At 53.6% G+C, this 22907-nt stretch overlaps 1 protein-coding gene across 1 annotated transcript; it reads right to left on the reverse strand.

The window, feature by feature from the left end:
* Nucleotides 1–182: 182 nt before the first annotated feature.
* Nucleotides 183–22544, reverse strand: espl1 (extra spindle pole bodies like 1, separase; the record flags this gene model as incomplete). The annotated part of the gene is made up of 23 exons (XM_068028503.1): nucleotides 183–628; nucleotides 1127–1291; nucleotides 1640–1723; nucleotides 2020–2135; nucleotides 2370–2474; nucleotides 2913–3092; nucleotides 3241–3396; nucleotides 3656–3778; nucleotides 4374–4501; nucleotides 9694–9887; nucleotides 10375–10588; nucleotides 11686–11844; nucleotides 12316–13626; nucleotides 13901–14010; nucleotides 14815–14971; nucleotides 16317–16445; nucleotides 16555–16726; nucleotides 17226–17345; nucleotides 17572–17706; nucleotides 20830–20969; nucleotides 21652–21802; nucleotides 22018–22162; nucleotides 22296–22544. Coding segments are annotated over 23 exons (4645 nt in total), but the record flags the coding sequence as incomplete, so codon positions are not given.
* Between the last annotated feature and the right edge of the window lie 363 nt (nucleotides 22545–22907).

Below are 22907 nucleotides of genomic sequence, written 5' to 3' on the forward strand. Positions count from 1 at the left end.
CTGACGTGCTTCTTTGAGCCTTGCACTTCCACCATGCTTTTGGGGACCTGTCCTGGTATCTGCATATATATCGAAGGCAATTAGGGAGGGGCAATAAGTACTGGTCTGGCCATCAATGCCCACAGACCAAGACCAAATTTAAAAAGTTAGTTCGATAATAAAAAAACTGCATGCTCCAGAGAATGACTTTAGCTTAGAGAACCTTTATTTACAGTTAACAAATATCAAACATGACAAAATATTTAAAACCACAGGTTTGAAAACATTGGTTTCCAGCACCCAGAGATGCAGCTTGACATGACCCTGAGATACAGTTCATGTCCCATCCTCTTGATGGGCACAGCTGACGCAGCCACTCCTTCCCTCACTCACTTGGTATCAGAGATCCTGGATTTTACTGTCCCCGGCACCCCCTCCCCAGTCCAGTCACCGCAATGTGACGCTCAGGCCGTATGCCACAGGGGAGGCGCCGATCAGGTACTTCAGCTTGGGGGCCTGCCGAGCGAGGGAGATGTAATCCAGGATGGAGGCCTGCGGTCCGGCCTCCAGCCAGCTCCGCAACAGATACTCCATGTAACGGTCGATGTCCTTGTCGGTCACGTCCCACAGGTTACCCACGAACAGGGGGCTGAAGGAGAGAGAAAACAAAAAGTAGTTGGGGGAGTGCAGCAGTTTCAAGAGTCTGGGGAGGGTCTGGACACAGGGCTCAACGCACCCACCCAACCAGGACAAGGAGATGGAGACAGGGAACCCAAGAGCCCTAACCCCCTCCCTCTGGCTTAGCCCCGCTCGGGCCCCACGATTAAACACTTACTGGCTGCGATTGCGATTTAACCCAGTCACAGATTGCTCAATCTTACAGTGACAGGAGCAGTCCATTCGGCCCATCATGTCTGTGCCAGCTGCTTGAAATATCTATCCAATTAGTCCCCACTCCACTCCCACATTCCTGCAAATTTCCCCCCTTCCAGTATTTATCCAATTTCCCCCTTTTGAAAGTTATTGAATCTGCTTCCACCACCTTTTCAGGCAGCGCGTTCCAGATTACAACTCGCTGCGTTAATAAAAATTCTCCTCTCCCCACCCTCCACCCGATAGTTGTGAAACTAGTCCCTCTGTCACTCACCAGCCAGCCATCATGTACTTGAGGACGATTCCCGCTCCCTCCAGGTTCCCGCGCAGAGCGAGGGTGGCACTGCTGCACCCGACCAGCAGCGAGGCCGCTCGGCAGCTCAGCTTCTGAATCTCCTGCCCCTCCAGGAAACGCACACCGGCGCCGTGACCCGCGTACCTGTGACAGAGGAGCCGAGGCAAAGGGTTAGAGGACAGGGGAAGAGACAGTCCTGTACACATACCACCACCAACCCCCCCCACCCCCCACCACTACACACACTAGTTAGGGAGAGACCCTTCACCCCCACACCCAAAGCTAAGAGCGCCCCCTACATCCCCACCACCCCCCAATAGACACAGGTTGAAGAACCTCTACACGCCCTGACCCCTGTACACAGTTTACAGCCCCTTCACCACCCCCCCCAACCCAAACAGATGTCACACTGGTGATATTTTTAACCAGTAAACCCCCGCCCCCTGCTAACTCCGTTGTGTGTAAAACGGGAGGCGTTAGAGAGTCACTTACAAGTACAGGTCCCGGTTACACAGCATCGATCTCAGCTGCTCTTCACTGGGTCCGCAGCCGACCACTCCATCCCATCCGTCCTTCCTGCAGGTGGAAGAGAGTGTGTCAGATGGGGGTGAAAAAAAAAAATCACTGGCTCCAGGTGCCCAGGATGTTAAAAAGAGACAAGACAAAGCCGCACCCAGTCAGCATCCAGGGGATGGACGGACCAGTCCGGACCGACATTAATTCCCTCACCCCAGTATCCGAGCACAGACTGGGCAGTCTAACCCTTGTCCAGCAGAGGAAGGAGGTCAGGAGCTGCTTTACCCCCACCCACACCAAGTCTGGGTCACCGATAAGGCCTTTATCCCTCTACGACTTCACGGTGCGATACAAACCTCCGAAACCAGTCCTTGAAGGTTTTCTCCGTGTTGGGGAGGTTCCCCTGAGGGTTTAAGACGTAGAACACGCTGTTGGGATTCACCCCCTCAGTCAGTACTGAGCTCAGCTGGTGCTGCAAGAGAGGGAAAAAAAAAGAGCAATAGCCTGCGGTTACATAGTGACAACAGACAGTGACGGCAAAGTGGTATTAGACTTGCTGCATGACTAATGAGACACGGAGACAGGGTCACAGTCAGAGCGATGACTGCTGGGCAAGACAGGTGTAAAACACAGTGCATGGAGGGAGTGTGAGCTCAAAGTCCCTCATTCTCTCTCCACTCCCCCAAACCCCACCCCCATCACTCACCTTTCTGTTCGCCAGGTAGCTGAGGAGGAATTGGAACGATGGTAACCGGGAGATGCGATGTGATCGCAGCATAGGCATGCTCTCCCAGGGGAGTCTCTGCAGGTGCTGCAAACACAAACAAAAGCAAGGTTAATCCAGGAGACGGGAAGTGACCCTGCAGCGCGGGACGGAGCAGAGACTGCCCTAGTCCAGGATCCAAGCCTCCCTCCAAATGCTCTTTCTTTCTTTTCTCCTCCCCTCCCCCACACCCCCAATTGCCCCACCATAATGATACTTCCTTCTGCTCCTTCCTCCCCGCCCCCCGAAGTGTTCATCAAGCTTCTTCTGATCTGTACAGAATGCTGGTTGCTGCACCTGCAGGGGGTACAACACGCCCTATTCCCCCCTCCCCTCCAGTCAGTCCCTCAGAGGTACCCAGTCTTCCTGTGGCAGCAGGGTATCAGAACCCGCGGAGCCCACCCCTCACAATGAGCAGAAACCCCAGGCCGATGGAGGGAAACCCTCCCCCCACACCCCACCCCTGCACTGGTCACTCACTCTTACCTTGTCCAGTATCAGAATGAGCTGGGAGGACTGACCGGAGGACTGGTCAGTCAGAGTCTTCAGCCGGTGCACAGCTCCTTCCAACTGAGACCTTGCCTCGCTGGGACTGTCCCAACACAGGCAGTCAGCAAGAGACCGGACATCCTGCCGAGTGAGGAGATGGGAGGCACGCAGAGCACCCTGAGAACAAACACACACACAAAGGATTAGGGTGAGTGACAAACCTCAGAGGGACACACGCACACGCAGAGTCCAGCCCACCCAGAGGGAGCACATCCCGAGCCCCCTGTATGTCAAAGCAAGCTGAATTTGGAGCCTGGATCCACACCTCTATCAGTTCCTTCTCCACATTCTTGCAGTCGCCGTCCACCAGGAATCTACTGAGAGCCGCAGCCTCCAACTCGAGCCGGGGGTCCAGCGAGCCGGGCAGGAGAAGGCCTCTCCAGCAGCCCAGGATCTCAGTCTCCAGCGATTCCACAACTTGCTGCGGAGCAAGGAAACAGACACAATCACTGTAGGTCACCCAATGATACCCTATTCCAGACACTCCCCTAACCACCAAACCTCTTTTCTCCCCCACCACTGCAAAGTACCCCATTCAGTCACAGACAGACATTCACCCTCTGGGGTCAGCCAATACCCATCCCTCTTCACCACCACCTCCCTCACCCCTGTACCTTTACACATTGGTCCAGTGCACCCATCGATACCTGGACTCAGCCGCCCCGCCTTCACCCCTGTACCTTCATACGTTGGTCCAGTGCCATGCGTCCATCCCACCAGGCTTTCAGCTCAGTCACGTTGCTGATTTCTTTCTGCTGTTTGAGAATTGCGTCAAACTCCCCCAAGAGCGAGCTCACCGAGACCTGGAACGGAGAGTGGGAAATGTTGCTGGGTCCACGTGACAAATTAGAAAAGACGGACTGGGAATTACCCAGCACTTTCACCCGCCTCGGGACATCCCAGAAACGCCTCACAAACAACAAAGTGCGGTCCCTGCTGGAACGTTGGAAACTGGGCAGCCAATTTGCGCACAGCAAGCTCCCACACAAACAGCAATGTGATAAACGACCAGATCCTCTGTTTTAGGGATGTTGGTGGAGGGATAAATATTACCAGGACATTGGGAAGAATTCTCAACTTCAACCCCCCCACCCCAAACACCCCCTCAACCCCCTCTTCCAAATAGCGGCTGTGGGATAATTTCCATCCACAAGAGGGAGCAGACAGAGCCTCTGTTTAATGCCACCTCTGAAAAAGACGACTGCTCCGACAGCGTGGCACTCCCTCTGACAGCACTCATCCCTAAAGCCGGTCAGGATATTGGGGCTGGAGCCCACAATCTCGGATCAGAGACACAGTGCTGAGCAGGTCAGCTCCCTGGATGACGGGTTAATAAACTAGCCGCTCGTGTGGCACAGTCTGCATGGCTCACCCCTTCGCCAGCTTCAGTCCACTCACCCGACCCTGCTCCGCAAGTATCTGCACCGTCACCGGAACTCTCCCCTTCTCCAACCTTGACAGCAGCAACAGCTCCCCAGTATCTCTCAGGGGGACAGCAGACAGAGTCAACAGGCAAATCACCACACCTACACACAGAGGAGAGGATAGTTAATGAACAGTGTAAAACCACCAGGGACGGACAAGGGGACAGGACAGGACAGTTAATGAACAGTATAAAACCACCAGGGACGGACGAAGGGACAGGACAGGACAGTTAATGAACAGTATAAAACAACTAGGGACGGACAGTTAATGAACAGTATAAAACCACTAGGGACGGACAAGGGACAGGACAGGAAACGAACAGTATAAAACCACTAGGGACGGACGAGGGGACAGGACAGGACAGTTAACGAACAGTATAAAACCACCAGGGACGGACGAGGGGACAGAACAGGACAGTTAATGAACAGTATAAAACCACCAGGGACAGACAAGGGGACAGAACAGGACAGTTAACGAACAGTATAAAACCACCAGGGACGGACGAAGGGACAGGACAGTTAATGAACAGTATAAAACCACCAGGGACAGACAAGGGAACAGGACAGTTAACGAACAGTATAAAACCACTAGGGACGGACGAGGGGACAGGACAGGACAGTTAACGAACAGTATAAAACCACCAGGGACGGACAAGGGGACAGAACAGGACAGTTAATGAACAGTATAAAACCACCAGGGACGGACAAGGGGACAGAACAGGACAGTTAACGAACAGTATAAAACCACCAGGGACGGACGAAGGGACAGGACAGTTAACGAACAGTATAAAACCACCAGGGACGGACGAAGGGACAGGACAGTTAATGAACAGTATAAAACCACCAGGGACAGACAAGGGAACAGGACAGTTAACGAACAGTATAAAACCACTAGGGACGGACGAGGGGACAGGACAGGACAGTTAACGAACAGTATAAAACCACCAGGGACGGACGAGGGGACAGGACAGTTAATGAACAGTATAAAACCACCAGGGACGGACAAGGGGACAGAACAGGACAGTTAATGAACAGTATAAAACCACCAGGGACGGACAAGGGGACAGGACAGTTAATGAACAGTATAAAACCACTAGGGACAGACAAGGGGACAGGACAGTTAACGAACAGTATAAAACCACCAGGGACGGACAAGGGGACAGAACAGGACAGTTAATGAACAGTATAAAACCACCAGGGACAGACAAGGGGACAGGACAGTTAACGAACAGTATAAAACCACCAGGGACGGACAAGGGGACAGAACAGGACAGTTAATGAACAGTATAAAACCACCAGGGACGGACAAGGGGACAGGACAGTTAATGAACAGTATAAAACCACTAGGGACGGACAAGGGACAGGACAGTTAACGAACAGTATAAAGCCACCAGGGACGGACGAGGGGACAGGACAGTTAACGAACAGTATAAAACCACCAGGGATGGACGAGGGGACAGAACAGGACAGTTAACGAACAGTATAAAACCACCAGGGACGGACAAGGGGACAGAACAGGACAGTTAATGAACAGTATAAAACCACCAGGGACGGACAAGGGGACAGGACAGTTAATGAACAGTATAAAACCACTAGGGACGGACAAGGGACAGGACAGGAAACGAACAGTATAAAACCACCAGGGACGGACGAAGGGACAGGACAGTTAATGAACAGTATAAAACCACCAGGGACAGACAAGGGAACAGGACAGTTAACGAACAGTATAAAACCACTAGGGACGGACGAGGGGACAGGACAGTTAACGAACAGTATAAAACCACCAGGGACGGACAAGGGGACAGAACAGGACAGTTAATGAACAGTATAAAACCACCAGGGACGGACAAGGGGACAGGACAGTTAATGAACAGTATAAAACCACTAGGGACGGACAAGGGACAGGACAGTTAACGAACAGTATAAAACCACCAGGGACGGACGAGGGGACAGGACAGGACAGTTAACGAACAGTATAAAACCACCAGGGACGGACAAGGGGACAGAACAGGACAGTTAACGAACAGTATAAAACCACCAGGGACGGACAAGGGGACAGGACAGTTAATGAACAGTATAAAACCACCAGGGACGGACAAGGGGACAGGACAGGACAGTTAATGAACAGTATAAAACCACCAGGGACAGACAAGGGGACAGGACAGTTAATGAACAGTATAAAACCACCAGGGACGGACAAGGGGACAGAACAGGACAGTTAATGAACAGTATAAAACCACCAGGGACAGACAAGGGGACAGGACAGTTAACGAACAGTATAAAACCACCAGGGACGGACGAGGGGACAGGACAGGACAGTTAACGAACAGTATAAAACCACCAGGGATGGACGAGGGGACAGAACAGGACAGTTAATGAACAGTATAAAACCACCAGGGACGGACAAGGGGACAGGACAGTTAATGAACAGTATAAAACCACCAGGGATGGACGAGGGGACAGAACAGGACAGTTAATGAACAGTATAAAACCACCAGGGACGGACGAAGGGACAGGACAGTTAACGAACAGTATAAAACCACCAGGGACAGACGAGGGGACAGAACAGGACAGTTAACGAACAGTATAAAACCACCAGGGACGGACGAGGGGACAGAACAGGACAGTTAACGAACAGTATAAAACCACCAGGGACGGACAAGGGACAGGACAGTTAATGAACAGTATAAAACCACCAGGGACGGACAAGGGGACAGAACAGGACAGTTAATGAACAGTATAAAACCACCAGGGACAGACAAGGGGACAGAACAGGACAGTTAACGAACAGTATAAAACCACCAGGGACGGACAAGGGGACAGGACAGTTAATGAACAGTATAAAACCACCAGGGACGGACGAGGGGACAGAACAGGACAGTTAATGAACAGTATAAAACCACCAGGGACGGACGAAGGGACAGGACAGTTAACGAACAGTATAAAACCACCAGGGACAGACGAGGGGACAGAACAGGACAGTTAACGAACAGTATAAAACCACCAGGGACGGACAAGGGGACAGGACAGTTAATGAACAGTATAAAACCACCAGGGACGGACAAGGGGACAGAACAGGACAGTTAACGAACAGTATAAAACCACCAGGGACGGACAAGGGGACAGGACAGTTAATGAACAGTATAAAACCACCAGGGACGGACAAGGGGACAGAACAGGACAGTTAACGAACAGTATAAAACCACCAGGGACGGACAAGGGGACAGGACAGGACAGTTAATGAACAGTATAAAACCACCAGGGACGGACAAGGGGACAGAACAGGACAGTTAACGAACAGTATAAAACCACCAGGGACGGACGAGGGGACAGGACAGTTAACGAACAGTATAAAACCACCAGGGACGGACAAGGGGACAGGACAGGACAGTTAACGAACAGTATAAAACCACCAGGGACGGACAAGGGGACAGGACAGGACAGTTAACGAACAGTATAAAACCACCAGGGACGGACAAGGGGACAGAACAGGACAGTTAATGAACAGTATAAAACCACCAGGGACGGACAAGGGGACAGGACAGTTAATGAACAGTATAAAACCACCAGGGACAGACAAGGGACAGGACAGGAAACGAACAGTATAAAACCACCAGGGACAGACAAGGGACAGGACAGTTAACGAACAGTATAAAACCACCAGGGATGGACGAGGGGACAGAACAGGACAGTTAATGAACAGTATAAAACCACCAGGGACGGACAAGGGGACAGGACAGGACAGTTAACGAACAGTATAAAACCACCAGGGATGGACGAGGGGACAGAACAGGACAGTTAATGAACAGTATAAAACCACCAGGGACGGACAAGGGGACAGGACAGGACAGTTAATGAACAGTATAAAACCACCAGGGACGGACAAGGGGACAGAACAGGACAGTTAACGAACAGTATAAAACCACCAGGGACGGACAAGGGGACAGAACAGGACAGTTAACGAACAGTATAAAACCACCAGGGACGGACAAGGGGACAGGACAGGACAGTTAATGAACAGTATAAAACCACCAGGGACGGACAAGGGGACAGAACAGGACAGTTAACGAACAGTATAAAACCACCAGGGACGGACAAGGGGACAGAACAGGACAGTTAACGAACAGTATAAAACCACCAGGGACGGACAAGGGGACAGAACAGGACAGTTAATGAACAGTATAAAACCACCAGGGACGGACAAGGGGACAGGACAGTTAATGAACAGTATAAAACCACCAGGGATGGACGAGGGGACAGAACAGGACAGTTAACGAACAGTATAAAACCACCAGGGACGGACGAAGGGACAGGACAGGACAGTTAACGAACAGTATAAAACCACCAGGGACGGACAAGGGGACAGGACAGTTAACGAACAGTATAAAACCACCAGGGACGGACAAGGGGACAGAACAGGACAGTTAACGAACAGTATAAAACCACCAGGGACGGACAAGGGGACAGGACAGGACAGTTAACGAACAGTATAAAACCACCAGGGACGGACAAGGGGACAGGACAGTTAATGAACAGTATAAAACCACCAGGGACGGACAAGGGGACAGAACAGGACAGTTAACGAACAGTATAAAACCACCAGGGACGGACAAGGGGACAGGACAGGAAACGAACAGTATAAAACCGCCAGGGACGGACAAGGGGACAGGACAGTTAACGAACAGTATAAAACCACCAGGGACGGACGAGGGGACAGAACAGGACAGTTAACGAACAGTATAAAACCACCAGGGACGGACAAGGGGACAGGACAGGACAGTTAACGAACAGTATAAAACCACCAGGGACGGACGAGGGGACAGAACAGGACAGTTAACGAACAGTATAAAACCACCAGGGACGGACAAGGGGACAGGACAGGACAGTTAACGAACAGTATAAAACCACCAGGGACGGACAAGGGGACAGGACAGTTAACGAACAGTATAAAACCACCAGGGACGGACAAGGGGACAGGACAGTTAACGAACAGTATAAAACCACCAGGGACGGACAAGGGGACAGGACAGTTAATGAACAGTATAAAACCACCAGGGACGGACAAGGGGACAGGACAGGACAGTTAACGAACAGTATAAAACCACCAGGGACAGACAAGGGGACAGGACAGTTAATGAACAGTATAAAACCGCCAGCATCTCACACACAGGACAATCAGGAGGAAAGGACAGGAGAGTTAAAATGAACAGTATAAAAACCACACACGGCAGGAGGGGTGAATGGGGAAGACAGGAAATTGCTTAAAATTTGTTAAGAGCCTGCTCGCTCCTTACCGTCTGGGACCTGCTGCAGTTGCTCCTTCAACATTTCCCCGTTTGCCTGGGGCCACCTTGCAGGGTCTGTGGTGCTGAACCTGAACAGAGAGCCCAGCTCGGCCAGGTACTGAGACTGGGGGTCAGTGTCAGGGCTCAAGGTCAGTTCCTGCAGCCTCTCGGTCACATCCCGACTTCGTTCCTTCCTGTTCTTGCTGAAGAGAAAGCAGACGTGTGGGTTGCTAACAGCGCCACTCGGTCCCATTCCTAGCGCGACGTAATCCCATTCACTCGCTCCCCAACCCCACGGTCGAGTCAGCGTGTCTCACTGCCCCACCTCCCCCCAACAAGGTGGGACCAGTTCACATCCACCCTCCCCCAGGGAAAGGGGCGCATCAAAAACCCTCCCAGCCAACCACCAAGGCAAGTTTGGGCACTGACCCTCTGGCAGTCTAGATTCGGGGCCTCCACGTCTCTGGGAGTGGGGATGCCACTATGAAAGGGCAAGTAGAGCAGGAATCACTGCTGTGATTTCATCAAATTTTATAGCAGAGAAACAGGCCGTTCAGCCCATCTGCTCCATGCTGTTGTTTGTGTTTCAGCTCCACACGAGCTTCCTCCCACCCCCTACTTCATTTATCGCTACCCCCCCCCACCCCTTTCACCTTCTTGTGTTCCCCCCCGCTGAGTTGCGGATCTTACTGGGACTTTCTGTGGAGACACTGGATCATCTGGTGCCGTGCGGTGATGGCCAGCGACTCATTCAGTAGGTACGCGGTGGTGTAGGGATCGCGGAGTCCGAGACACAGGGCCAGCAGGTGGCAGGCCTGGGCGTACAGGGCACTGGGTGGGCAGTGCCTGATGGAAGAGCAGGCATCAGACAAACAGCTGATCACAGCATCCAGCTCAGCAACATCTGGAGAGAGGGAAAGGGGGAAGGAGGGGGAGACGGAGAGAATGAAAATACACCCAATGTGGAGCAACAATCCAACCTGCACCGCCCTGTCCCTTCAACCACACTCACTGGTGTCCCTCCTCCCCCACAGGTACAGAGACCTACCGCCGGTGTCCCTCCTCCCCCACAGGTACAGAGACCTACCGCCCGTGTCCCTCCTCCCCCGCAGGTACAGAGACCTACCTCCCGTGTCCCTCCTCCCCCGCAGGTACAGAGACCTACCGCCCGTGTCCCTCCTCCCCCGCAGGTACAGAGACCTACCGCCCGTGTCCCTCCTCCCCCGCAGGTACAGAGACCTACCTCCCGTGTCCCTCCTCCCCCGCAGGTACAGAGACCTACCTCCCGTGTCCCTCCTCCCCCGCAGGTACAGAGACCTACCTCCCGTGTCCCTCCTCCCCCACAGGTACAGAGACCTACCGCCCGTGTCCCTCCTCCCCCACAGGTACAGAGACCTACCTCCCGTGTCCCTCCTCCCCCGCAGGTACAGAGACCTACCGCCCGTGTCCCTCCTCCCCCACAGGTACAGAGACCTACCGCCCGTGTCCCTCCTCCCCCGCAGGTACAGAGACCTACCTCCCGTGTCCCTCCTCCCCCGCAGGTACAGAGACCTACCTCCCGTGTCCCTCCTCCCCCGCAGGTACAGAGACCTACCGCCCGTGTCCCTCCTCCCCCGCAGGTACAGAGACCTACCGCCCGTGTCCCTCCTCCCCCGCAGGTACAGAGACCTACCTCCCGTGTCCCTCCTCCCCCGCAGGTACAGAGACCTACCGCCCGTGTCCCTCCTCCCCCGCAGGTACAGAGACCTACCGCCCGTGTCCCTCCTCCCCCGCAGGTACAGAGACCTACCGCCCGTGTCCCTCCTCCCCCGCAGGTACAGAGACCTACCGCCCGTGTCCCTCCTCCCCCGCAGGTACAGAGACCTACCGCCCGTGTCCCTCCTCCCCCGCAGGTACAGAGTCCTACCGCCCGTGTCCCTCCTCCCCCACAGGTAGAGACCTACCTCCCCTCCAGCCTCCTCCCCCACAGGTACAGAGAGGTACTGCCCACCTGACACTAACCTGCCGAGGACGTTAATACTGTTGGCTGCTGTTGCTCACAGTGAGGCCAACTCCCTTTCCTCTCAACAGGGGGTATCGCAGTTTTGGGGTTCTGGGTCGAATCGCAGCGTCTGAGAACCTCGCACTCGGGCACGTTCCTCGCTGCCACTCTGCGGGAGCCTGGCGGATTTAAGGACACAGGGGAGTGATCCAAAAAAGGGAGAGGGAGAAAAAAAAACGTTAGGAAACATCAGTGCTGGCTCCTCTTGCCCTCCTTCTCCCAACGTGCTGTCCTTTGCTCCCACACAGCTACTCACACCACCTCCCCCGCAACTCCGAGAACGCAAGGGCAATTGCCTCTTTCACCCCACCCCAGAGGTCAGGGCGATATTCTGGGACCTCCTGGATCTATGCGGTTGATCTACACTCTCTCTCTCTAGTTGTCCCACGAGAGAGAAGCCCCAGCCCGGGTAACATTTAACACGGCACATGCAGGTGATCTGATAACCCTCCGGATTAAGGAACATCTGGACCCTAGCCTCAAACCCCCTCCCCAGGATCGGTTAACCCGCTGAAGTGAGGAACGCCCGAGGCCCTGGTCTCAATCCCCCCCTCCCGATGATGAGCAACGCCTGGGCCTTGCTCTCTCACCCGGCTCCTCCTGCTCCGTATCAGAGGTGCAGAAAACTTCGATGCCTCTCTCGGTCTCTTCCTCCCCGCACCTCCTGGCTCGTGACCTGTGTTTCGCTCTTCTCCCTGCCTCCTCCGGCCGCTTGCTCTGTGCCAGCACTTTGCAGGGAGCTGGGGCCGCTGACCGGTTCTGCCGGCGGGGTTTCGTCGTGCCCCGGCGGGCGGCTGGCCCGTGTTGTTCCCCGTCCGCGGGCTCTAACGCCCCCTCCTCCACATCGCTGTCGTCAAACTGCTTCTTCAGGCGGGAGCGAACTCGAGCGGAGACCCTGACCGCAGGCAAGGCCTGTTCTGTCCATGCTGGGGTGGGCTCCTCCTCCAGGACCTCGAACCTCTGCGCCCTGGAGACGGCGCGGGGTTTATTGCTGCCAGCTCGAGCTGGGGTCTGGATGGACGGCCCCATTGGGGTCTTCCCCGCGGCAACCCCCGGCTTCCTGCCCGCGCCCCCCGCTGCTCGGCGGAGGGAGGAAGACGACTGCCCCTTGACCCCTGGCCCTCCGCCCTGCGTCTTCTTGTGCTGCCAGCCCCAGACGGGGAAGATGCCAGCCACGCTACAGCGGTGGCTGGTCGCCAGCTGACCGATCATGGTGGAGGCCCTGGTGAGAAGCAGGGCTGCCCGACTGTGCTCCAGCTCCTGCAGGCCTGGGCTCCAGCAGGAGAGCCACTTCAAGCCCCCCTCCAACAGCCGCCAGGTCTGAGCAAAGGGGTCCGAGCCCAGGCTCAGCCAGGCTGACTGAGTGTAGGTCTGGGCAATGATCGCCCTCAGTGGAGCCACCAGGGCCTGCGAGCCGTCCTCCCCACTCACTGGGGCCCACAAGTCACTCTCCGGGGCCTCCTTCAGCACCCCGAGTGCCAGACTTTGCAGAACGGCTTCGAAGCGTGCCCCCTGCGCCCTGCAGCGCTCCCGGACAGTGGTGAGCAGCTGCCCGCTCTCCCCGGTCACCCCGTCCAGCTGGCTGCGGGCCAGTGCCCACCTCAGGCAGATGGCAGAGAGCGGTAGGTCGGAGCAGACAGGGCAGGGGCACCCGGTGGTGTGGGACAGGAAGGTGGGGCACTTCCTCGGCTTCGGCTTCAGGACAGGCGACGCAGTCTGGGCCCACCGGTCGCCTCCGTCCACTGCGTTGACTTGCGCCAGCGGCCGGAACCTGAGGAAGTCGGGGGTCTCCTCCCCTTCCCTCTGCCCCTCCCTGCTGCCCTCCTGACTCCGCTCCGCTGCACGTCCTTTCCGTGGCTGGATCCTGCCTCCACCTTTCACCCTGATCTCCGAACCAAAATCTGCAATGGAGAAGGAGAGAGAGAGAGAGAGAGAGAATGTTTCATTACAAGTTATTCTGCTTTGATTCTTTCCCCCACCCCCCTATAGAGCATGACTTTCAGAAGCACTGACTGCCCTCCTGTACCGCACACAGGTGAGCACAGACATGCACCACCCACCCCACCACCCCACCCCACCCCACTCCAGGCTGGACATTAGAGTCAGGCTGCTCCCGTCGCTGCAGCCTCCTCACCCCCTCAGTCCCAGTAAAGCACTCCCGAGGCTGGGACTGACCTGTGCAGGACTCCAGGAGCAGCAACACCTGCTCCAGATCCAGGTTGCAAGCTCCAGGATCACCCCTCTGCAGCTCCAGCTCAGCGCTCGCAACCAGAAACTCTGCACACCTGCAAACACAAGAGAGAGAGAGAGAGAGAGAGAGAGAGAGAGAGAGAGAGAGAGAGGGGATGAAGAGCAGGGAGTCCGAGAGAGTCATCTTAATCTTGCTGCATTTGGTGTTGTGGAATAAACACTGCACTCTGTCTGGCTGGGCTCAGCGAGTTGCGCTGCGCTCCAAAAAAAAAAAATCAGACTGCCGCGGGGTCGAGGCCCATCCCAGCTCTTGGGTCCACAGTCAAGGCCGACAGACCAGCGCAATACCAGAGACACACCATTTTTCAGATAGCATAAAACCAGGAGGCCCCAAGTCACCCTGTTTTGGGTGGATGTCAAAGACTGTCGGTGGACCAACAGAGCATTCAGGTGGGGTTTTTTTTTTTGGGTGGATATTTTATTGCGGGATGCGGGCGTCACTAGCCCATCCCCAAAACGCCCTCGAGAGGGTGGCGGTGAGCCCCCTCCTTCGACACAACAGATCGTCTCGCTCGGCCATTTCAGACGGAGGTCAACGGATGGCCACACGGCTGTGGGTTAGAAGTCACGTGTAGGTCAGACTGGGTAAGGACGGCAGATTTCCACCCTCGAAGGGCATGAACGAACCAGATTGGGTTTTTTAAATAATGACAATGACGCTAACGGCAACTGTAAAACAAAAGTTTTTTTTTTAAAAAAACAACTTAAAATTCCCCAGCTGCCACAGTGGGATTTAAACCTCACCTTTGAAGGTCTGCTCAGTAACACAAGCCCTACGCTAACTTTCCCCGCCCGCCAAACTGAAGTTTTTAAGAAAGGAGAGGGCGCACGCAGCTTACGGTCGGACGCAGTGCAGCTTGGCAGTCAGTCGGAGAGTCTCGAGGCAGAACATCTTGGCTTCCTGCGCACTCCCCATGGTGCTGAGCAGGGACACGAGTCTCCGGGAGCAGGTCAGGAGATGGGCCAGAACCAGCCACTTCTGGAACAGGTTGTCCCCTAACAGAGAGAGAGAGGGTAGAGGTGGGCAGGGTTATATCCATCAGAGCCCACCACTAATCCATATCCCACAGTCGACCTGGGTACTTGACCCACAGCTCAACGGGTGGAGGTAAACACAGGAGACTGAGGGTCTGAAACAGAAATTTAACCCAATACGAGAGGGAGGGGAGATTAAATCAGGAAAAAAAAGACCATCAGTATTCCAGGTTTTATAACCAGGGATGGGAGGAGTGATAAACTCGGACAGAACACTGGATAGACCACAGTTAGGGGGCTGAGTGTAGCTCAGGGCCCCCCATTATAGGAGGGTTGTTAAAGCCATAGAATGCAGCCAGAATGCAGCCATCAAGGTTTTCAATAGGAGAAAGAGTGAGGGGGAGGGAGAGACTATTCTCTGCTTGAGGAGAGAGTGCTGGAGGGACCATCAATTTAAAATCAAGAGTGAGGAGGAATCCCTTTACACAGGAAGTGGTTGAGGCAAAGCAGAGATTATCCAGGTCTAGGTTAAGAGAGTGGGGCAGTGGGATTGGTTTGGGGATCGATGCTGAGCTATGGGGAGGGAGTGGGGCAGTGGGATTAGTTTGGGGATTGATACAGGGCTATGGGGAGAGAGGGGGGGCAGTGGGATTGGTTTGGGGATCGATGCTGAGCTATGGGGAGGGAGTGGGGCAGTGGGATTAGTTTGGGGATCGATACAGGGCCATGGGGGAGAGAGGGGGGGCAGTGGGATTAGTTTGGGGATCGATACTGAGCTATGGGGAGGGAGTGGGGCAGTGGGATTAGTTTGGGGATCGATACAGGGCCATGGGGGAGAGAGGGGGGGGCAGTGGGATTAGTTTGGGGATCGATGCTGAGCTATGGGGAGGGAGTGGGGCAGTGGGATTAGTTTGGGGATCGATACAGGGCTATGGGGAGAGAGCGGGGCAGTGGGATTAGTTTGGGGATCGATACAGGGCTGTGGGGAGAGAGCAGGGGCAGTGGGATTAGTTTGGAGATTGATACAGGGGTAAGGGGGAAGAGAGCGGGGCAGTGGGATTAGTTTGGGGATTGATACAGGGCTACGGGGAGGGAGCGGGGCAGTGGGATTAGTTTGGGGATTGATACGGGGCTACGGGGAGGGAGCGGGGCAGTGGGATTAGTTTGGGGATTGATGCAGAGCTATGGGGAGGGAGCGGGGCAGTGGGATTAGTTTGGGGTTCGATGCAGAGCTATGGGGAGGGAGCGGGGCAGTAGGATTTTGGCACAGACAGAATGTCAATTCCTACAGTTCACCTAGACGATATAAACTGGATGGATTGTGGGATTAAAACAAAAACACAGTCATGGAGCTTCCTCGCAGTACCTGGGTTCACGGGACAGCTCATCTCAGGGTTGCTTTTACCAAACATCAGGACTCCGGGGCACATCAGCATCACGATCCCACAGAGGACCTTGTGCGAGTCAGTCAGGGCCGACTCTGGGGAGCGCCAACCTGCGGAGAGAGAGAGAGAGAGAGACAGAGGGAGTTTGAGCTGCTAGTCACGCTGACCACCTGCCCCCACCCACCCCCCCCTGCGTTTAGTCAGAGTGCTGTTACCTACCTTGGTCCTGGAGCTGTTGGCGGAGATGGGCTGACAGGGCAGAGGGTGACAGGCTAAGGTAGAAAGCCACCAGCTGCTGGGCCTTGGCTTTTAGCAAGTACCAGACCTTGGACGACTTCTGGAGCGAAGGGCACTTCAGGACCTCGAGGAGGAGAGCCAGACCTTCAGGAACCTGCGGCCAGGGGATCAGACACAGAAGAGCAGTCATTCACAGGGAGGAGGAGGAGGGGGGGGGAGGGGGGGGGGGGGGAGGGAGGTGGAGGAAGGAACACAGCAGTCCCCAGGCTGCAGACGTCAGCTAGTGGCTCAGAGCCAGTGCCTAGATACCACACAGGGAACTCCAAGGGGGCAGTGCACGGCAGACGTGGCCAGCACGGGCGCAGCTATTTCACATCAGCAGTTTGCAGGAAGCCCTGCCTTTTATATCCTCCCCCCACACCAACCCCCACTTACCCAGTTTCCTTTTAGATTCGGTTACAACCCCTCCCTCAGTGATGAAGCATTCCCTGTTATAACAACCCTCTGAATAATAATTTCTAACTTTCCCCTCCTCCTCCTTCCCCCTCCCCCCACCAAACCACTTCATTCGAGTCTGGGCCTGTTACCGATTCACGGGCGCAAGCAAATCCACCCCCCCCAATCTACCCACTACAGACCAGTCCCTCCCGTACCTGCCGGCTGGCGCACAGTAGCTGGCTGCGCAGGACTGAGCAGGTCATCTTCATTAGCAGGTAGTCACCTTTACTGGGGTCGGCAGTCTTCAGCAGTTGCTCCGCCTCGGCCAGATAGGCCTGAGGGGGAAAAAAAAAACAACAAAAAAAGAGAAAGGAAGATAGGTCAGAATAGGAGAGATCCCTAAGCCCCAGGACGATACAACAGGCGAGCACACCACCGCTGTCCCCACCCCCCAACACAGCACGGAGAAAGGGCCAGCTCACCACCCACCCAGGATGGTATAATGTACATCAGACAGAGTCAGCACATGCAGAGCATCCCCCATCTTACCCCAGCACCTACCTGCATGGGGCCCAGACAGTCCAACAACAGCATCATCTCTCCGAGCTGCAGCAGCACATTGACCACAGACAGCGAGTCGGACTGAGCATCCAGTAACCGCAGGCTCAGACTGTAGCTTTCAATGGCCTGGAACGGCTGCAAGGGGTGGGGGAAAGGGGGGGGGGGGGAGACAGACAGACGAAGGGAGTCAGTGACCCCATACACACATCCCTCTCCTCTCCCCCCAACCCCCCCAGCGTAAGACCCTCCTCCGCAAAAGCCCCATCCACCTCCCTCAATACTGGCATCAGCAGTGGGTTGGTAAATAGCCCCTCCCTCCACCAGAGCCCAAATTCCTCCTCTCAGGAGAGGGGTTTAAAACTAACTTGGCAAGGGGATGGGAACCAGATGTAATATTAGAAAAGGAGAAACAAGATGCACAAATCATTAGGAGAGACTGATAGCACCAGAATAAGAAATGGAAAGGTAACCGGGGACAGGGCGTGGGAGGGGGGTGCAGAGTAAGAGGGAACATAATAAAAAGGTCTAAAAGTAGGTTTACAGTGCATGTTATGTGAATGCACAGAGTTTAGTAAAGAAGGTTGGTGAGCCACAGACACAGATAGCCATGCAAGGGTATGATGGTGTGGCAGTAATGGGGATCTGGCTCAAAAAAGGGCAGGACTGGGTACTAAATATTCCTGGATATAAAGATGCTCAGGAAAGATAGGGAAGGAGAGAAAGGAGGAGGGGTGGCAGCATTGATTAATGAGAATATTAGTGCTGGAGAAAAAGAGAGGATGTCCCAGAGGAGTCAAAGACAGAATCTATTTGATTAGATTCAAGAAACAAATTGAAGTACCACCACATCGCTGGGTGTTTGCTATAGGCCACCAACTAGTGGGAAAGATGAAGGATCAAATTTGCAGGGAAATTACAGACAGTAGTTAAAATGAGGGACTTTAATTATCCTAACATAGGCCGACATAGCAATCGTGCCAAGGGCAGAGAGGGGCAAGAGTTTACAAAGTGCATCATGAGAAGTTTGTACACCAGGCTGTTTCAGGTCCAAATGAGGAATTGCTGGATTTGGTTCTGGGGACTAGGGTGGGTCAGTGGGGGAACATGTAGCACGGACACGGACACACGCACGATTGACATAAAAAGGAATCCAAAAGTCTTCTCTAAGCATATATATAATAAAAAGATGGTAAAAGGAGGGAGTGGGGCCAATTCAGGACCAAAAAGGGGATTTGCACATAGAGGTAGGGGGCATAGCAAAGGTAAAAAATGAGTATTTTGATAAAGTGCCACATCACAGGCTTGTCAAAGCCAAAGCCCATGGAATAAAAAAAAAAGGGACAGCGGCAGCATGGATACGAATGACAGGAGACAGACAGTTGTAGTGAAGTGCTGTGGACTGTGGACAGTGAGGTTTCTTAGGGGGCCGGTGATAAGACCTCTGCTTTTCTTGGTCCACGTCAATGATCTAGACTTGGGTGCACAGGGCACCATTTCAAAATTTGCAGATGACTCGGAAGTATTGTGAACTGTGAGGAGGATAGTTATAGACCTCAAGAGGAGTTAGACAAGCTGGTGGAATGGGAGGACACAGATGAAATTTAATGCAGAAAATTTAAAAAAAAAGAGCGGTGATACATTTTGGGAGAAAGAATGCAGAGGCAATATAAAATAAAAGGTAAATAAGAAAAAAGGTACAATTCTAAAGGGGATGCAGGAGAAGAGGGACCTTCATATCCAGTCCTCACTGGATACAAGCGCATTGTCAGAGGATTAGAGAACTGCTAATGTTGTATGTCTGTTTAAAAAGGGAGCGAAGGAAAGATCGAATTATTACAGGCCAGTCAGTCTAACCTCAGTAGTGGGCAAATTATCAGAATCAATTCTGAGAAACAGGACATTTTGTCACTTAGAAAGACACAGGTTAATAAAGGATTGTCAGCATGGATTGGGAAGATCTTGTCCGACCAACTTGATCGAACTTTTGGAAGTAACAAGGAAGTTAGATGAGGGTAGTGCAGTAGATGTGGTCTACATGGATTTTAGCAAGGCTTTTAACAAGGTCCCACATGGCAGACTGATTAAAAAAAAAAAAAAAAATCCCATGGGATCCAGGGAAATGCAACAAGGTGGGTACAAAATTGGCTCAGTGGCAGGAAACAAAGGACAATTGTTGACTGGTGTTTTAGCGACTGGAGGACTGTTTCCAGTGGTGTTCCGCAGGGCTTAGTACTGGGTCCCCTGCTTTTTGTGGCGTTTAACGATTTGGATATAAATGTAGGGGGCATGATCAAAAGTTTTGCAGAAGACACAAAGATTGGCCGTGTGGTAGATAGCGAGGAAGATGGCTGTAGGAAGATATTGATGATCTGATCAGATGGGCAGAAAAGTGGCAAATGGAATTCAACCTGGAGAAGTGTGAGGTGATGCATTTGGGGAGGTTAAACAAGGCAAAGGAATACACGATTAATAGGGAAATACTGAGAAGTGTAGAGGAAGTGAGGAACCTTGGAGTAAATGTCCACAGATCCCTGAAGGTAACAGGACAGGTCGATAAGGTGGTTAAGGCGGCATATGGAACTGTGTGCAGTTCTGGTCACCTCATTACAGAAAGGATGTAATTGCACTAGAGAGGGTACAGAGGAGATTTACGACAGTGTTGCCAAGACTGGAAAAATGCAGTTATGAAGATTGGATAGGCTGGGGTTGTTCTCCTTGGAACAGAGAAGGATGAGGGGAGATCTGATTGAAATGTACAAAATTTTGAGGGGCCTGGATAGAGTGGTGGTGAAGGGCCTCTTTATCTTCGCAAAGAGATCAAAGACAAGGGGCCATAGATTTAAAGTGATCGGTAGAAAGATTAGAGGGGAGATGCAAATAAGTTTTCACAGAGGATGGTGGGGTCTGGAACTCACTGCCTGAAAGTGCAGATGAGGGAGAAACCCTCAACTTATTCAAAAGAAGTCTGGTATACACCTCAAGTGCTGTATCTGCAGGGCTACGGACCAAATGCTGAAGGGCAGGATTAGAATGGGTGGAATGTTTTTCGGCCAGCACAGACACGATGGGCCAAATGGCCTCTGTGTTGTAACCATTTATGATTCTATGAGGTGAACATGGGTTCCAGTCCTGGAGGCTCATCCTACATGCGGCCAGTGCCACTGACTCAGTGTTCCAGAGTCAGAGAGGGGTAGGTTTACACAGTTCCCTCTTTCCCCCACTGTTGGTGTTGCAGTGCCCAGGACAGAGGATAATTACCTTGTCCATCAGCCTGTAGAGAACGGCCATGAGATGCAGGGAGTGGACCGTTTGCTCAGAGCACCGCAGTCTGGGAACAGGCGTCTCGGAGAGGATGCTTTTCCACAGGGACAGCGCCTTGTCCATGGGTTTACAGCGCTCTGAAACAAACACAAAACACGCATCGGCCCCACAGTTTCAAACGCAGCATCCGAAATGCAGGACTGCGCGTCTCGTCGACACCCTCTCCAGTTTCCTTCTCCCACACCCGCCCCATTACAGGGCTGACCCAGGGAACATTGAGAGCCCAAACCGTATCCCTCACCAATCTCGGGGCAGTGGTGTCGGCCTCACTGCAGCAGGGAGAAATCTCGCTGCTCATCTCCCAGCGGCCATGGAATCTGTAACACATACTTAAACCAGACAGACGGGGACTCTTCTCTACACACCTCACCCGCCCCAATCTCCCCCTTTCTAGCTACAACGTCCACCACACAGTGAGTCACTTCCAGATCAACATCTGCGAGAGTGTGCTGTGTTGGGGAGCCACGGTGGGGGGGGGGGGGGTTTATGGTAACTGGATGTGTGCTTCTCTCCCCAGCCTGCAGTGGATTCCCGTTATTTGGAGGAAAAGATCAGCTTTCGCCTCAACTGTCCTGGCCTCCACTGCTCCGGGCGTCAGATGGTCAGTTCACTGCAGGGGGAAGGGGGGTGGGGGGAAAAAAAAAAAAAAAAAAAAAAAAAAAAGAGAGGGGGAAACTGACCCTCTTCAGCCAGCACTGAGCCATGATCTCTCCCCCCCCCACACAGCAAGAGCGCGGAGGGATGGAGGTGCAGACTCACGGGACTCTGCCGTCAAGTTAAAGTTGATGCAGTCGTGCACGGACAGGTCGCCCTGCTGTCTGTCCTCATAGTCCAAGTCGTTCGTCTCGCCGTCCTCCAGCCCCGACAGGTTGCCCGGCACCGTCGCCGCTCTTCGGCACCCCTCGACACTCTGTTGGCAGTGAGACGCAGGTCAGGTCACAGACAAACACTCAATTCCCCCTCTATAGCCACATGTCCCTGGACCAGCAACCCCCCCACACCCCCATAGAGTAGGTCAGCTGTTGGGACCCAAAAGAAAAAAAAAAAGTGAGGGGTGGGAGAGAAAAAAAAAAAGACAGTTGAGAAGAGGAAGTCTGACAGCCAGACGCTGGAACCAAGCCTCACCGTCCGAACTTTGGATTCCAGATCGCAGACATACAGCCAGAGAAAAGCTTGAGCCTGGTCGTCCTGCAGCTGGTGCCGGTTATCGGGGGTCTCCGGCAGGGACCCCAAAACGTTCAGTGCTTCCTCCACACAGTCCATCGCTGAGCTACAGGAAGATAAAAGAAAACAGCAGTCAGCGCGGCCTGGCTCAGCTCACCCGGTGCGAGGTACTGAGACAGACACAAACACAGACACACACACCGCCTCCCCCTCCCACCACCCCTCCAAAAAAACCTTACCATTCGGCATGCTGGCTGAAGTCACGGTAGCACAGGACCTGCGCCAGCTCCACCAGCTGCACTGCCCGCATGTGCTGCATCTCACTCCCCTCCTGCGACGAGGACAACTTGATCAGGTCGCAGATGACATTGAACCTCTCCTGCGAGGTGTCGGTCCGCAGGCGCTTGTACGCCCTCAGCTCTTCAACGAGCAGCGCCGCCATGGCACTGGGCTCCAGCTCCCACAGCTGCAGGGCATCCTGCAGTGTCCTGTTGGCACAGAGAGAGAGACAACTTAACATGATGCTTGACCTAAGAGGGTTAGACGAGGCTTGTATTGCTGCCGGGTGATCTAATTGAGGTGTCTGTGATGAGTAAAGGATTTGATCATTTCTCTGTCTACTGTATTTCCTCCAGTGCAGGTGGTAGTTGGGGGGTGGGGGCAGGAGATAAAAACCAAGTTTAAAAACAGGCTGTTTCCTATGGCTGCGCAAGAGTGGGGAGGGAGAGGAGGGAGGGATTGGTTCACAGTGCAAGGGGGAAAAAACCTGATTTAACTTTGAAGTCACTTTCCCCAGAGTAATGAGCGAGGCCAATAGGCAGAGGACCCAGGGAGGAGTGCACAGCACCTCA

Source organism: Heterodontus francisci, unplaced genomic scaffold, assembly GCF_036365525.1.
Source record: "Heterodontus francisci isolate sHetFra1 unplaced genomic scaffold, sHetFra1.hap1 HAP1_SCAFFOLD_1632, whole genome shotgun sequence".
NCBI classification, from domain to species: domain Eukaryota; kingdom Metazoa; phylum Chordata; class Chondrichthyes; order Heterodontiformes; family Heterodontidae; genus Heterodontus; species Heterodontus francisci.